The 17,499-nt window shown below is 32.2% G+C and overlaps 1 protein-coding gene across 1 annotated transcript; it reads left to right on the forward strand.

Annotated features, from left to right (window-relative positions):
• The first annotated feature begins 2,705 nt into the window (after positions 1-2,705).
• On the forward strand, positions 2,706-17,275 carry LOC143083154 (receptor-type tyrosine-protein phosphatase epsilon-like). Its single transcript, XM_076259389.1, has 13 exons — positions 2,706-2,797; positions 3,759-3,856; positions 5,490-5,627; positions 6,644-6,780; positions 7,125-7,260; positions 8,767-8,913; positions 12,014-12,113; positions 12,646-12,719; positions 13,161-13,286; positions 13,667-13,777; positions 14,500-14,648; positions 15,021-15,156; positions 17,019-17,275. Exons 5-13 carry the CDS (start codon positions 7,207-7,209, stop codon positions 17,097-17,099), a joined length of 978 nt encoding a protein of 325 aa, XP_076115504.1. The 5' UTR covers positions 2,706-2,797; positions 3,759-3,856; positions 5,490-5,627; positions 6,644-6,780; positions 7,125-7,206; the 3' UTR covers positions 17,100-17,275.
• Positions 17,276-17,499: the final 224 nt, after the last annotated feature.

Genomic DNA, 17,499 nt, shown 5'->3' on the forward strand with positions numbered 1-17,499 from the left:
TGTTCGTCGTGCAACATATTTTTGTTTTATTTAGAAGAATACAATTGGGCGGAAATGCAAAAACATACTGTCTGCCGTTTAAAGAAGATGGCTATTTCACCAGAACGATTACGCTTGGCGCTGCTTGATAGGCGCCTTGTCGGACTCCAACAAGAGCAAAATATGGTCCTGTTAGCGTTGATTCGATCCCGTGAACAGTATTGGAACCAGCGAAACGCCCGACGTTAGTGGGATAGGTCATTGATCGAACGGTGCCCGATGTTTGGGCAGTATAGTACACACTGATTAAATAGTTGGAGCGGGAATCTTCGGTGATTTCGTTGGATTCATGCAAATGGAGGCTGGCATGTATCAGGACAGTGGCACGAAAGTCGTACGACAGCGACACGACAGTAACACGTGCATCCCGTGACATGAAAACCTGTGAAATAGCCCCAAACATCTCATGATTGTCGTACGACTGTCGCACGACCGACGTTCGACAAACCCACGACAGTACAATAACAATTCTTTTTTCTCTGTCTCATACCCATCGTGGACATGTCGTAGCTGATGTGCCCACTCGAAATATTATTTTGACATTTTGCACGACAGTGCCAGGACAACTATTTATAATATCTTCCACGACAAAAAATCGTACAACCTGTTGTGACCGGGGCTTTAAAAGCAAACGACATGCGGTACTACAGAAACAGAAAGACCTTAACTATCTTGTGCAGCTTCATTTTATTGTTTGATTTTAGGGGGATTTTGTACTTAAGTTTCATTTTCTGTGTTTGTGATATTATATTTTTCAATGTGTGATTTCTCTGCAAAATTTATTTTTAATTCGATTTAGCTTGAATTATTCTCTTAATGCGTCTTTGATCATACCACTTCTGAATTATTTGTGAAATCTTTCTAGGTTTGATAACTTGGAATAACTACAAATTTTCGCTTCTTCGTACTATGATCATTGAATTATTTCATTTCTCCTTAAATACTTTTCTTGCACCTATACAGAAAGTTTTATCTAGCACCAATTGTATAGTTTAATGTTGATATTCACCCCATATGTACCAATTGTGAGATTAGTTTTATTGGTATACAAGAATTTCTTGGTATTTCTAAAAGGAAGATTATACACACAGAAAAAGAAATATACTTTACAACAAAATTGTTTTCTTTTACTTGTGTATATGACAGTTCTTGCCCATTCGTTTTTGATGCGTTTTGTCATTTGATTTTGCCATGTGATTATGGACTTTCCGATTGGATTCTCCTCTGAGTTTAGTATTTTTGTGATTTTACTTTATACTATAACGCAGGTTTTTACAAAAGTGATGATTTTCTGAATATTTTTAACATTTCACAGCGGTATCATACTTTGTTTAAACCTGTTTATTTACCTTTTATCTTAATTATTTATCCCTTATAGATTTTATTAAATAAGTATTTGCATTCAGATGTGTTAATTTGCGTTTTTTTATTGAGTTAAGCCTTCCATTTGATATTTTATAGTGTGTCTTTCTATGCTGTGATGTTATACTACTGTTTTAGAGCAGTGAACAGGTTTGGTACCATTAAAACGTTTAATCCCGCTGCATAAGTTTGCATCTGTCCTGAGTCTCGAATCTGATGTTCAGTGGTTGTCGTCTGTTTATGTAGTCATACGTGTTTCTCATTTCCCGTTTTTATATAGATTAGACCGTTGGTTTTCCCGTTTGAATGGTTTTACACTAGTCTAGTAGTTTGTTTTGGGCCCTTTATAGCTTGCTGTTCGCTGTGAGCCAAGGCGCCGTGTTGAACACCGTACCTTGACCTGTAACGGTTTATTTTTTTATTAATTGTGACTTGGATGGAGAGTTGTCTCATTGGCAATCATACCACATCTTCCTATATCTATTGAACGTTCAGATGAAGATTAATTAAAAAAAAAGTGACCGTGCAGTAAATAACATGAATAAGCGCTATTTCAATTTTCCAGTACTATTATTCAACTGAGTATTCAGTGATATAATTTTTCACTAATATGATTTAAAACAAACTTTTCATTACTTTACCATTGATAACTTTAAAAATTTTGAGAAAGTATGTTTCCAGCTCTCTCATGCAGGATTCTTCATATGTGTATTTTGCTTTACTCGTTTGGTTCCTACTGATCATATAGCTCTTCAAGTATCAATACATTTTTACTTCATATACTTTGCTTCGTCTCTATGTCTCTTCTATTTCGGACATAAAAATTGTTGACGTTCTTCAACAAGAGGTTTATTGTTAAAAGTAACGGTACTAGACAGGGTTCTATTATCATTACTAATATTATTTTCATCTTTTCAATATTTTCAAAACAAACTAGATATAATTAACAAGGTATAACTGTTAATGGGACAAGCTCTATATCAGAGAACACATGATGACATGAGCTTCCTCATTGGGTGTTTGTATATGTGAGTACTTGCCTGTTTTTATAATGATTATTTGATTACCACACCAAATATGTCATGATATTTGATTAATTAATAGTCATTGTATTTTCGATTATGTGATTATCTTGTTAAAAAATAATTAATGATGATGTGATTATATCTGCAAAATATTTTCGATAATGTGTTTACTTGGACATCTGCATGATTGGGCCTCAGAAATATATGCAGATCTGATGACTCTTTTGATAACGTTGACATGAATATAACATTTTATCGACAGGGAAATTTCTAAGGTTAAAACATTTCATAATCAAAAACTGTTTTATCATACGTATTAGTATGTGTATTTCAGAATTACGAAAAGAAAAGGGCATACATAGCTGCACAAGGTTTGTAAAAAATCAGTAGACCTTCTAAATATTAAACCGCATGAAAAAATGTTTAGAACTTCTCGATATTCTGTTACATCATTTTATTTCCCCGAATACATTTTTTACTTAACACATAAACATTCGAGGACCAAATAATGTTTCTTAAGCATGATTTATTACGAGCAAATGAAATATTATTCAGAAACGGAATTTAAACATAATTTGAAGAATAAAAACATTAGCTGAGGTATAAAAAAACGGAATAACAAAGAATCTGAGAAAAGAAGTTTATTCGAAATTACAGACCGACAAACACAAAATCCATCAATATATGTAACCGAATGAACTGTTCCTACATAACTAGCGGCAATCGTTGTTAATACTAACGGAGCAAACAGTATATTGTTATGTTTCTTCTTCGTTATGTTTTTTTTTTACTTCTGACTTTAAAAGAGGGACGAAAGATACCAAAGGGACAGTCAAACTCATAAATCTAAAACAAACTGACAACGCCATTGCTAAAAATGAAAAAGACAAACAGAAAAACAATAGTACACATGACACAACATAGAAAACTAAAGAATAAACAACACGAACCCCACCAAAATCTAGGGGTGATCTCAGGTGCTTCCGAAGGGTGAGCAGATCCTGCTCCACATGTGGCACCCGTTGTGTTGCTTATGTGATTACAAATCCGGTAAATAGTCTAATTCGGTAGGTCACATTCATGAAAGGGAAGTACTTGTATTACACTGTCTTACATTAATCATATTGAAAATTGGTTTATATTTAACATGTTTTAATCTGGACAATTTTTGAGTGCCAAGTCTGTCATTACTTGCTGAAAGAATCAAACCTTTTTCCTTAATGAACAGAGTGATTTAATAATGTTTTACCAAAAAAATTTCTTTATTTCTATTTACCTATTTTATGAAGTATAACTTAATGCACTATCTTCTCTTTTTCCATAAAAAAAAAGGTCCTAAGAAAAATACTGTCAGGGATTTCTGGCATATGGTCTGGGAAGAAAATGTCTTTACAATTGTAATGGTAACACAACTTGAGGAAGGAAGAAAGGTGTAAAACTCATTTTTCATTGTTTAATATATGTTGTTATTTTGTCAACTTGTACAAATAAAAGTAAAATAAAATAAATAACAAACTACGTGGAAAACTAAAAACCGCAAGTCAGTAATAAGATGGCAAAAATTAAAGCTGAAACACATCAAACGAATGGATAACAACGGTCATATTCCTGAATTGGTACAGACATTTTATTAAATAGAAATGGAAGAGTAAACCTGGTTTTATAGCAAGCTAGTCCTTTTACTTGTATGACTGTCGCATTGAATTTCATCATATTGACAACGATATATGAACAATGCAAACAGCCATAATAGATAAAAATGTCAAAATTGGGGTACAGCGGTCAGAACTATAAAAACAAAAACAAAATTTAACAAAGAAACACTAAAAGGAATATAAACATATAAATATTAGAAAAATGAAAAACCAGAACACAAAAATTTACTATAACACAATAACACAATGAGGGGATGTATAAGAACAGGTCTACGTCATATGTAACGAAAAAATACAAAAAGGCAATTTAATTTATTTTACTTTTCCTATGACGTAATTTGGAATCGGCAATCCAGTCGTGTGATAGACGATGAGTGGTTATGTTGTGCTGTTTTATTTGCTTCCCTAGGGTGTTTTATGTGTTGGTTTTTATTTTGTGGCTATTCAACACTGTGTTGATAAGAATATTGATTGTGATTGTTTGGCTTACTGGCTTTTTTGGTCTGAGCGTCGCTGGTTGGTCTTGTGTCAATGAGACGCGCGTCTGGCGTATTGGATTTTAAGCCTGATGCGTTTGATCGTCATTAGCATGTCGAAATGTATTATTGAATTGTTTATTTGTACTGTAGTCCTGTCATGTAATATTGTCCTTTTAGAGTTATATTTAACATTGTCATAAAAGCGCGAGGTTTGGCTAGCTACAAAACCAGGTTCGTCCCACCATTATTTTTTTTTAATGTCCTGTAACAAGTCAGGAAAATGGCAGTTGTTATCTTATAGTTTGTTTTTGTGTGTGTTACATTGTCGTTATGTTTTTTTGTTGCACCTTAGTATTTCTATTGTTTTGCTGTTTTCCTCTTATAGTTGGTGTGTTTCCCTCGGTTTTAGTTTGTAACCCGGATTCGTTTTCTCTCAATCGATTTATGACTTTCGAACAGCGGTATGCTACTGTTGCCTTTATTTATAGACATAGCACATTTAGCAAAAACATTATCAAATATATTTGTCACATCATCCCTTGCATGAATATTCGAAAGTTTATAAATATCCGACTCTTCATATATATTACTGCACACAAATAAAGCAAGTAACCCCTCCCTGAAGGTTCTTCTGTTACTACACAACTACATCTCACATATTTCTTTTTTTCTTTGGTCCACTTCTCATTTTTCTTAAATATGATTTATATAAAATTGTAAGGTCTCGTTTTTGGTATATTTATAATTGATCAGCTTTACAAGTATCCTAAGGCTTAGCTTTCAATTGCAATTGTTGTGTATTGGTCGTTCAAAATTTTACCAGTTACATCCAGGAAATATTTTCTAAAGCACATATGGTTTATTTTATTTTTTATATAATATTTGTGAACACATATATCTATATCCAAAAGTATATTATATTTTATTAGGGAAAATGTGCACAGTATTGGCCAGATTCAGTCAAAGAACCATTGTTAGTAGACACTTATAGTCTTGTTATGACAGAAGAAAAACAGCATACACATTATATGTGCAGGAAAATATCTGTGTCTAATAGTGGTAGTATGGTAATATATATTATTTTCTTATTTTTAACGAATCCTTTACAATAGGTACAAAAACAATTAACAATACCCAGTATAGACTTCATTATATTTTTCATTGCAGCCATTAGACACTTGGCATAAAAAAGTATTCATTTCAAGGGTATTTTAATAATATTGTTTATACAAGTTAATGGTTAAAATTACCAATATAATGTTTATTATAGTATAAAGGAAATAATAGTGTCACCACTGAAGCAAGTAAGTGCGTAGAGTTTTCAGTGTTTGGTGACTCAAAAGACAGAAGATATTAAAATAATTTTCAAACTCATAAGTTGTCGATAACTGACAACGCCATTGCAGTGAGTCCCACAATTATTTTCACTTCTTTTGATTTAGTTTTAGACAACCAAATGTTATAAAACTTACACAATATGCTGAATACTACTAATCAAAAATCATATCTGAAGTAGGTGGCGTCACTTTCATCCTTCTAGAGGTTTGATCCTTTACAAATGAAATAATGCTGGTTTTTTTTTTTGTTACCGATCTTTTATTTAAGTTCGCCGCAATCCAATGTTATAAAACTTACACGCAATGATTATTAATACAATACCCAGATCAAATTCGAACTTGGATAGCGTCACTTTTACGGTTCTTGAGTTGTGTACATTAACACGTTCCATGCAACCGATGGCACCGTATGTTTCCCATGGACATAGTCTTCATTTATTAAACTTTAACTTGCGGCTAAAAAAGCTCAGTATCTTTTGTTTGCATAAAGATATATTGCCTTTGATTTTAAAAGTCTCCCTGAAATATTCCTTCATGTAAAAGTTTTTAAGGCGAAACAAACATTTCTCATTATGTATGTCTATTATTTCGTCAAATGTGTTTTCCAAAGACATCGAGAACAAATTTGCAAACAGGATTAATTTTCCAATGAATTATTCAGTATATCAAATGTTAAGTTTTGTGATAATGTAACACTTTGTGTAAATTTTACCATGTTGGTAAGGTTATATATAATATAATACCAGGTTGTAAAGACCGTACACTAATTACAATTCAACCAATGGCCAGACCATGGAGTTCCCGGTAGAATCGAATTGGTAAACTTTTACAGGAGAGTAAGTGAAGATTTTGACCGGAATGGACCATTGATTGTTCACTGCAGGTATGCAAACTGACCACTAGATTTGATTATCTCAATTTAGATGGTAATCATCCTTCAGCTTATTGCCCTTACCAGAAGAATAACATAAAATTTAATATTGTTAAATATTCATTTTTAAATTGTTTTTAAAACTCTTAAAAATCGAGCATGAAGTCGATTGCAATACTTTGTTTATTTTTAAAGGTGCTATTCCTTGTCGAATAAAGTGAAATAACCATGGAAAAAAAACATTAAAGAATTTTCTATTATCATGATATTGTCTTCAACTGAGCAAATATTCTTTGTCACACATTTCAAGTTAATTTGAATATGCCAACTATTTTGATATACATGATTTGTTTTAGCGCTGGCATTGGAAGGACAGGCACATTTATTGCCATAGATGCATTATATGAGAATGGAAAAAAAATTGGTTATGTTGATGTTATGGATTATCTTCATATGATGCGGAAGGATAGAATGAATATGATAAAAACCCATGTTGGTAACATAACTGTAACAATTTAATTTTTTCCACTTTAATAAATCTCCTACAATTGTTTAATATGAAATTATTTTTTTTCAAACACAATAAATATGCTTTGTTTGATATCTAAAAACTCCGTGTTTTCTTACTTTAACTGAAATAACTAAGGTCAAAATATGTATTGAAATAAAGATAGGAATTCTATCAAACGAAACACGTGTCGAATTAGAAATTATCTTTAATTTATCAGTATCTGTGTAGGGCGGCTACGTGTTCCCGAGGCACATTTGCTCAGAATGCATCATAACTCGTGGTTTCTGATATGGTAATTTTCTTTATTCACACTGTTTTCACAAAACATAAATATTTTGTCCCCACTGTCAATTTGTTTCGCCGAAATATTTCTTTTTTTTATAAACGACATTAATTTTCATTTGAGGCTTTGTTTTCTAAAGTTCGTTTTCCTGCAACTTACATCTCAATAATTAAAAATTAAAATTACATTACCTTTTATTAATATTAATGTACATTGATAATTACTTTCCAAAACAAAAGACTCTTACTAATTTCCTCTTCTTTCTTAACCCACTATTTTTCTTAAAATGTCAGATACCATGTCTTGAATATAGCAGTTGTCCGTTTCTATGTATGCTGGCGTTTGCTTTTATTGCAGTGCTTCTGTTTATCCATTGTTTCCCTCTTATGGTTGAGGTGTTTCCCTCGGTTTTATTTTGTAAGAGGGATTTATTTTCTTTGGTCGATTTATTACTTTTGAACATCGAAATTCTTCTGTTGCCTTTATTTACGTGGATTTCAGATTCTAAGTTCAACAACGTAAGCAAGTAGGGTTTTTATAATTATTTGTTTATCGGATGTTTGTCGTTCACATGGTTAAGGCTGAAAGGATTATTGGACACGTGTAGGCGGGTGTTGTCTTTTTCTTTTAAACAGCTTATCGGGCCATAGTAAAAAGTCATAAAAGATCAAAATTAAAACACAATCTATGTTTAAAAAAAAACTAACGCAAAAACGCTACTGAAGTTCACATTTCAAAACTATCATTTTTATAAATGTTGTAAAAACAATTCAATAAATGACATCGTAATATTCAATTATTTGATCATATAGTTAACAACAGCTTCAAAAGATACAGATTTAATAAAATACAGTTTATCTTTTAATCAACATTTGATATAATTACAGGTAATTGTTCTAAATTTCGTTATTTCTGCATGGTAGTGGGTAAAGTAGAGCATAAATGGTTTTAATCACAGAAGTGTCTCAATCTTTAGTTTCGTGGTAGCGGGCTCGCTTCTATTGCAGGAGGTCGTGTTAACACCGCCTAGGTCATACAAAAGATATTTTTGAAACCCTTAGTATGCCCTCCTTGCTGTTAGCAAACATGTTACAGAATTTTTTTCATCAAATGTGGTATGTTTATACACATAAATTTTGATTGTTAGGATATATTTAAGTAGTCATTTTGTAAATAACTAAATATGAGTTCATCGATTATACAGGAACAATATGAAACAGTATTTGAAGCCCTGCTCGAACTTTTTACAGTACCAAAAATGTCAATACCAAGGACAGATTTCTTTCAATATAACTATGATATTGAAAATATGACGTGTTCACTTAAAGAGAAATTGTGCGAGGAGTTTAAGGTATGAGTATGAAAAGATAAAACAGAATGAAATAATATTTCTTGTTTTTCATGTCATTATTTCACTGAATTCTGAAAAATTTAATCTGTGTTGGGTTTGTTTTTTATATTATAGAAACGTGGTATCAGATATACTCATTATAAATACTAGAATTACATTTTGTATTTACTCCAGACGTGCGTTTCGTCTACAAAAGCCTCATCAGTAACGCTTGAATCCAAGAAAGTTAAAAAGGCCGAATAAAGTACGAAGTTGAAGAGCATTGACAACCACACTCCCTAAAATTGTTTTGCCAAATACAGCTAAGGTAATCTATTCCTGAGGTAGCAAAGCCTTAGTATTTCAAAAATTAAAAATGTTTAGATTAATGTAGTACATAAACTTAAACCTTTTTGGATCAGTTATGGGATTGTGACTTTAAAAAAGACGACCTATAAAAAGCCATACATCTTGAATCACTCAAACACATTTTTTCAATCCAGTCACGTCTCAGTCATTACAGCTGAACGGACGTGCTGGGCCAGCTCTCCTTTACCCGCTATCTTCAATGATGGTTTATTGTTAGATGATCAACGACATGATGACAGAAACCAATCCATGCCGTACAGATAGACGTAGTAGTTGGCGTACCCGCGTTAACATGCACTCCAAAACCATTGTATCATGGGGAGTGTTATGCCGATTTACGTCCGAGGGCTGTATCCTAGGCTGTTGGGTGATACGACCTTCATTTCACTGCCTCACGGCTTTGGTCCTGATAACGCTTCCTGTCATCTTTATAACTACGTCCACGATTCATCTACCAGTACTCCATCATCGGGGCTAGCGGGCTGCCAAGTTGACCAAACTGGACCTGAAAGCAGCCGTTAGTGAAGAAATAACACCAAAATAGTAAACAAACAAAATCAACTCAACAAAACCAAGATGGCGGCCTCCATTTGGCGTCCTTTGTTACATGTTTCTGACCCACGGCACAAAATATTCAAACGCTCACCAATCGCCTTCGGGCACCGAGCCAACCGTGCGAGGGCTGTATAGCCAGTCAAGGTCGTTAAACACTTCCATATATATCACTCAAACAATAACATTCAAACGAAAACGAAAACGATCGACCATACAGAACTCTACATATGTTTTTTCGTAATTTCACTGATTAACTATGCAGTAGGGCTAAATGTGTTCAAACCACGGACACAAACGCACCAAAATTAAAAAAGAGATAGGAAGCTTGGAAAGTACACTATGCAATTATAGTGTTATCCAGTTTTCCGAACTGCGATAGACATAATTAAATATATAAATCACTAAATAGCACCACGCAAGTTAAACGAAAAGTATACGGACTTCATATACAGAAGTGTGCTCATTACACAGAAACTGCTTCAACAAAGTTATGAGGAGGACATATTAAAATTGACACTCCGTAAATTTTATGGACACCATCACGAATTAGTAGATCCATACGATGTGTCTTTGACCAAACTAGTTAAGGACATTTTTACCATATGGTAGATTGTGGTTTGTCATTACGTCGTCTAATCTTTTAATTACCGAACGTGACTTATTCCCGATTGTGACTGTTTTGCTGAGTGTGAATTCGCATTACTATAAGACGTGTTACTGTACTTATCTATCCCAAATTCATGTACTTAGTTTGATGTTATATTTGTTATATTTGTAATTTTCATCGGAGTTTGTCAAATTAGTTGACGTCTTTTCTATTATATTCATGTGTTATGGTAAAGAAAATTAATCACCACCTTCATTTATTAGTTTTGATTTTGTTCAACTTAATCTGTACGATATTTTATGATTGTAGTTAGATTCAAAACAAACCGGACATATATATAATATTGCTATTAATTAGTATTGCAATGTGCATTGTGTTTAAATGTAACATCAGTATATAGTTCTATTATAATTTTAAATCAATCCTATTTCTATCTTATTTTTGAGATATAGTTTTTCAAATGTGGCGTCATTTTCGTGCTGTTTCAGAAATTCAAATGTCTGCGTGACGTAATTTTTGTGCTATTTTACTACTTCTTATGTGACGTCATTTTATGACTTTTTGCGTTGAGGCCTGGACCAAGTCGGGTGTGTCTATTTTCTGTGTTGGTCTTCAATGTATTATGTATTCGGGTTTTGTTTTCTGTAATTAGTTAAGACGTCAGTTTTATCATGTAAATCTTTTATATTCATTTGATAAAATTTACTGTTTGCAATAGCATAAATTGTTCTAAATAATAAGGATGTTATTATCACAAGCAGAAAACCCTAGCCGTATTTGGCACAACCTTTTTCAATTTTTGATCCCTTTTTTTAACTTTCGAACTTTTATATCTGGGCGTAACTGGTAAGTCTTGTGTGGACGAGGCGCGGTTTTGACGTATTGAATTTTAAACCTGATGCCTTTTGTTATCTATTATTCATGTTTTTCTTTGCCTAATACGTTCTCCTATTTATTTGTATTGAAGTCCTGTATTATTATGCTGTCATTTTAATGTTATATTTAACAATGCCATTAAAGTGCGAGGTTTGGCATGCCACAAAACCAGGTTCAACCCACCATTTTTTTCTTTAAAAATGTCCTGTACCAAGTCAGGAAAATGGTCATTGTTATAGCATAGTTCGTTTCTGTTTGTGTAACATTTTTACGTTGTGTTTCCGTACGTTGTGTCGTTTGTTTTCTCCTATATTTGAGTGTGAATTCACATTACTATAAGACGCGTCACGGTACTTTTCTATCCCAAATCCATGTATTTGGTTTTGATGTTATATTGGTTATTCTCATCGGATTTTGTCTAATGATTAGTTCGTTGCTATGTGTGTTACATTTGAATGTTGTGTCGTTGTTCTCCTCTTATATTTAATGCGTTTCCCTCAGTTTTAGTTTGTTTTCCCCGATTTTGATTTTTGTCCATAGATTTACGATTTTTGAACAGCGGTATACTACTGTTGACTTTATGTATTTGTGTCTTCAATCTCAGTTCTGTCTACTTGATAATTGTTGTTTGAAGCTAACAATAACTTTTATTTCCTTAATTGATGGGGGTTTTTTTTATTATTTTGATGAATATTCGATTGTATTTTAAACAAGACACTAGAAACGTTGCGGCCATCGTATCCTGCCTCAAAATTTACAGCTGCAAATTTATCAAAAAATATGTTAAAGAATTCAGTAAGAAATATTCTTCCACGTAAGTACAGTTTGCATTTCTTCAATAAAATCTTTAAATAACTTACACTAGGTCAACGTACCGTCTTCAACACGGAGCCTTGGCTCAAAGCGAACAGCAAGCTATTACGGGCTTCTAAACGACAAGTGTAAAATCATTCAAACAGGAAAACCAACGGTCTAATACATATAAAAAAAACAAAAACAAGTATGAACCACATCAACAAACGGTAGCCACTAAGCATTTGATAACAATTATAACCTTATGTTATTATGTATGTTGTATTTTAAGGCGGACGATCGGAAGTGTTGCCTTTTTTGTTTAAATTTAGTTGAAGAGAATTGATTGTGCATGGTAAAAATTAAATAAAAAGTTATATAAATAGAGGTACATTTAATGAAAAATAATGAAATAATGAAGCGTATTTAATTATCTTTTGATGTTATGATGTAAGAACTCTGATCTTTCTGATGCATTTTTTAGGTTGTGTCTGTGTATGAAATGCATTAAGAATTATATTGTTTAAATCTATTACATCGTCCTTTTATTTTAGATGACGATTTTAGACCATATCTAATTTCATACGGTAGTACAAGAAATGATTACATAAACGCAGTGATAATACCTGTGAGTTGCATTTTTTTTATAATACATCAGATGCAGCATGAAGAGCAGGATCTGCTTACACCCACAGGGCACCTTACTTCACCCCAGTTTTTGGTGTGGTTCGTGTTGCTCAGTCTTTAGATTTCTATGTTATATTTTTGTACTATTATTTGTCTGTTGGTCTTTTTCTTTTTTTTTTTATATATGATGTTGTCAGTTTATTTTTGACTTATATGAGTTTGAATTTACCTTTAATATCTTTCACCCCTTTTTTCATCCATGCAAGTATGAAAAGAAATTAATTTAATTATTTATTTAAAGAATGCAATCGAGGAATTAAAATAAGAAAGCTATTTATTAACTTAATTTACATTGGAATAGCGTGTTACACTTGTAAGCTATTTTATTACCTTCCTACAAATAACATTTCTTATAAAACATTTTTTTTTTTTGTCTTTACAGGGTTATAAAGAAGACAGCTCATTTTTTGTAACACAATGGCCTATAAAAGATACTATTGTGGATTTTTGGACAATGATATATGACCACAATTCCAGAATCATTGTGTTGTTGGACCCAATTTTAGAAGTGAGCATTTTGAATTTCTGCGATGGTCTCCATTTTGACATTTTTTTCGATATTATTGTATTTCAGGTTCTCAACTAGCATCTTAAGGCTTACATATTTAGCTAAATATGACAACTAACGTCAATTTATCGGACTTGTCGTTTGTTGTTGTCATACAGCTCTATAAATTATTTGCAATTGAATGAGGGATTAACGCATATAGCAGTAATTGTTACCCCTTGTTGAAACACTTAACTTCACAATCTTTGTCGTACATTCAATTCTATTTAACACTCATGTTTGTCTGTCCAATGATGAATTAATGATGAGTATATTATATTCATACTGCTTCATCATTTGTCAGCATTGAAAATCATTACTTCTATTATGATTTATATCAGAGAGTTCAGTTGTGGTTAGAAAGAAAGAAAATGATGGAGTTTAATGACTTATGCGTAATCAAAGAAAACGGATCTAGTTTGGAAGAACTGAAGATAACATTGAATCATAAGGTAAACGATATTGATGCTGGCGTGACTGTCCCGCTGTATATGTATCTACCCTTTAAATATCACTGAAAGTCTACAATGTTTGAACAGTGAAAATCCGCCAGTTTATATTGTGTGTAAAATTTGCAATTGATGTATAATACTAATATACTGCATCATCCTATATCCTGTTGATACTACAATATATGAACGTTTATTTTAGCTTTGCACAATGCCTTGCTTGACTCAGACTATATATATGACATCTTTACACTCAATGGATGTGTACTTTTTGATACTTTAGTCGAGGAAAATATAATTTATCTATTAGCTGTAATATATTTTGACATTTTTGTCTATTAAATCTGGGGGTTTTTTGTTCACTCATCGTTGTCAGCGTACTGGATTTTTTCACGATTGTCATACAAGTGAGAAGTTAGCTAGCTATATATAAGGCAAGGCTTAAATCACTTTTTTTACATAAGAAAATGTATGTACAAAGCCAGGAAAATGACAGTTGTTAATCATTCGTTTGATGTGTTTGAAGTTCTGATTTTGACGTTTGATTATAGTTGACTATAGTGCATGTGTTTTGCTCATTTTTGAAAGTAGTAAGGTGAGCTTTAATAAACAATTTGCTTACATCAATTACTCATAAGAATATGATTTATAGAAAACCTCAATCAAAAAATCATTATATTAAGATCGACATTTGAATTTTGTTATCATTTTTCTTGTCCCTCTAGACAAAACAAGATAGAAGAGTAATAAATGTATTAACGACAAAAGAATGGCAAGAGGGTACACTTCCCTCATCAAACATGATGTTAAGCCTTCTGAAAAGAGTTGGTAACTGTCGGGACTCACAGAAATGTCCAATTACGGTGGTATGCAGGTATAACAAAATAAATGTATTAGGTGCAGGCAAACAAACATAATTAGGTTCAATCAGAAAATCATGAATTCCAAACATGCAAAGTCTGCTAGAATATATATATTTGATAGATATGAAAACAACTTCATTGTAATATGCAATATGCATGCATAATCCATATCAAACTGTAAACCCTATATACGCTAGAAATATTTTTCAATATCTGGCATGGTTAGTTCTTCAATGCCTTTAATAACTAATTCGATTAGGTTTTTTTATATGAAATTGCAGCATAGAAAATGATAATTTGTATATCTGTCATATGTTTATTTTCGATGATGCAGTCCTAATATTCATCTACTATAATAGCAATTGTAACCCTTACAATTTTAGAGATGGTTGCAGCAAAAGTGGATTGTTTGTTGCACTTTGTCTTATTTTGGATAAATTAGAATTAGATGACGAACTCGATGTCTTTCAAGCAGTAAGGCATGTTCAAAGTAGACGTCCAGAATTCATGACTAACGGTGTAAGTTTATCATAGAGATATCAAGTAATAGCTTTTTATGATTGAAAGATTGGAAGTTTTAAATATAAATATGACTTCTACAAATAAACAAATATTTACTTGAAATTATATTTAGTCATTTTAGATGCTCAAATACTCAAGATAACAGTCATATAAACATAATACACAGTAGTATTCGTGTCTTTTATTGGGTTATGGAATCAGTACTCAAAAGGTTTAAGCCTAGTTTGAAACATCCGAATATTCACAATAATTATTTCGTTAAATTTACCTTAAAGCAAATAGTAAAATAATACTCTACGTGTTTGAGAACTAATACCTACTGCAGCACCGATACCCCTGAACAAATTCCAACATTATTTTTTCTATTGTGAGAATGTGAAATTGCGTCGTACACTGTACAATACAATACATAATATGGACCGAAAATAAATTGGTAACTTATTTTTCTCGTTAATTGTCAATGGAAAAATAACAAAAACCATGTTTTGCTTTCAGTAATGAAAACTAAAAGTATCTGTTTTATAATGACATGATAAATCAACTTTAACTGAACATTGCTGCTACTACCCAAGTATATGTTTTCTGTATTTCATCGTATCACACCGAATATAATGTTGTTTCTTTGTTTGGCTTTAAATCCGTACTTAATTTTAACGGATGCCAGCACGACTTGTTTGACCGTTATTAAAAGTCTTTTTCATCGATGATGACGAACATACTCCAACCGTCGCAACCGCACTCGCATCATCGTTCTCCTCAAATATGGAATTAGACTTATCACCTGATCTGCACTTACTTCAGTAACACGACGGATGTCACATGTGGAGCAGGATCTGCTTACCCTTCCGGAGCCCTCGAGATCAATCCAAGCTTTTCATAGAGTTTCGTGTCGCTCAGACTTAGTTTAAATTTTGTGTTTATATACTGTTGGTTTTTTTTTTCTATTTTGGTTAAAACATATGTTATGTTGTGTAGTATTGTTCTTATAAAGACTGGCGATCTGTCTTCTGTGATTCATTTTCTCAGTACTATGTATTTTTATATTTTTTATTTTTCTGCGTCATGTGGTCTCTTGTGAAGAGTTGTCACATTGGCATTCATACCACATCTTCTTTTTATGCTTTTCTTTCAATTTTTTTATATTTCGCTCGATTGAAATTTTGGCAAATTGTGCAAATACCTGGTAACGCCCTGTCAAGACAAGCATTTCTTAATATCAACTTTCATCTTTTTATCATTGTATGATGTTGTTATTTTCCCTGACACACAACAGCAATGTATGCATACCGGCGGTACATGTCAACTGTCTATTGGACAGAGGGTACTAAAATCTATCAGCAATCTCTATCACTTCATCTTAGTAATTACAATAAAAAAAAAATACAAACTGTATGCTCTGCTAATGATTATATGTTTTTTTTCTAAATCATTTTTGTTTGGTTAATATTTCATTTGCTTATACGAGAAGAGGACATTTTAAATAAGATTACCTGCTGAGCCATGTTTCATTTGAGTAAAATGTTACCTATGCATATAATGAATGATTCATAACTGAATGAGGAAAAACATTACATCGATGTTGCGGTGCGCGTGAAAACAGTCGAATGTCCTTCACCAGACACTCTACAGAACAAACGATCAAACAGCAAGCATAAAATCAAACAAAAACTTCAATTTCTACAAATTGATTTTAAACGTACCTGAACAGATAAAGTAAAGATAGGTTGTTTAGAACTTGAATGAAAATGTTTTAAAGAAATAAAAAAAACAGCCGTTTTTAATATATAGGACATTTATTTTATTTTACCGATATATTTGGCTTGAAACCAATATGATAACATTGTTTCATTCATTTACAGGATCAGTATGACTATTGCTACAAGTGTATCAAAGATCTACTCAAAGAACAATCCATGGATGAAAATACGTCCCATATATGATTGTATCAATATTTACTTTAGTTGTTTGAAATGTTAAAGCAAATTATTTATTCAGTTACTTTTTAACTATGCTAATATAAATCTTGACAGTCAAAAACCAATCAACATTAGATAAAATGATAACGTAAGGGTGTATGATGCACCATTTTACTCTGAATAGTAAATGTAATATTGTTGAGCATTTTTGGTTTTATTTTTAATGCATACGGCGACATGGGATGCATTGTGTACCGGCTTATTAACGGAGAAGGGTGGTCCATGATGTATCGTTGTCATCAATTTATCTTTTTTAAATTATTCTCTATTTGAATTTGCAGAAATACTTACCAATGGATTAAGCCTTCCAATTGATATTTTAAAGTGTGTCTTTCTATGTTGTGATGGTATACTATTGTTTCAG

This window comes from Mytilus galloprovincialis, chromosome 1 (assembly GCF_965363235.1).
Source record: "Mytilus galloprovincialis chromosome 1, xbMytGall1.hap1.1, whole genome shotgun sequence".
NCBI classification, from domain to species: Eukaryota; Metazoa; Mollusca; class Bivalvia; order Mytilida; family Mytilidae; genus Mytilus; species Mytilus galloprovincialis.

Bases quoted from the DNA above. Each gene is read 5' to 3' on its own strand.
- LOC143083154 (XM_076259389.1), top strand. From the start codon at position 7,207: ATGGATTATCTTCATATGATGCGGAAGGATAGAATGAATATGATAAAA. The intron at 12,720-13,160 runs GTGAGTTGCATT...TTGTCTTTACAG, and splicing joins TAAACGCAGTGATAATACCT to GGTTATAAAGAAGACAGCTC. The intron at 13,287-13,666 runs GTGAGCATTTTG...GATTTATATCAG, and splicing joins TGTTGGACCCAATTTTAGAA to AGAGTTCAGTTGTGGTTAGA.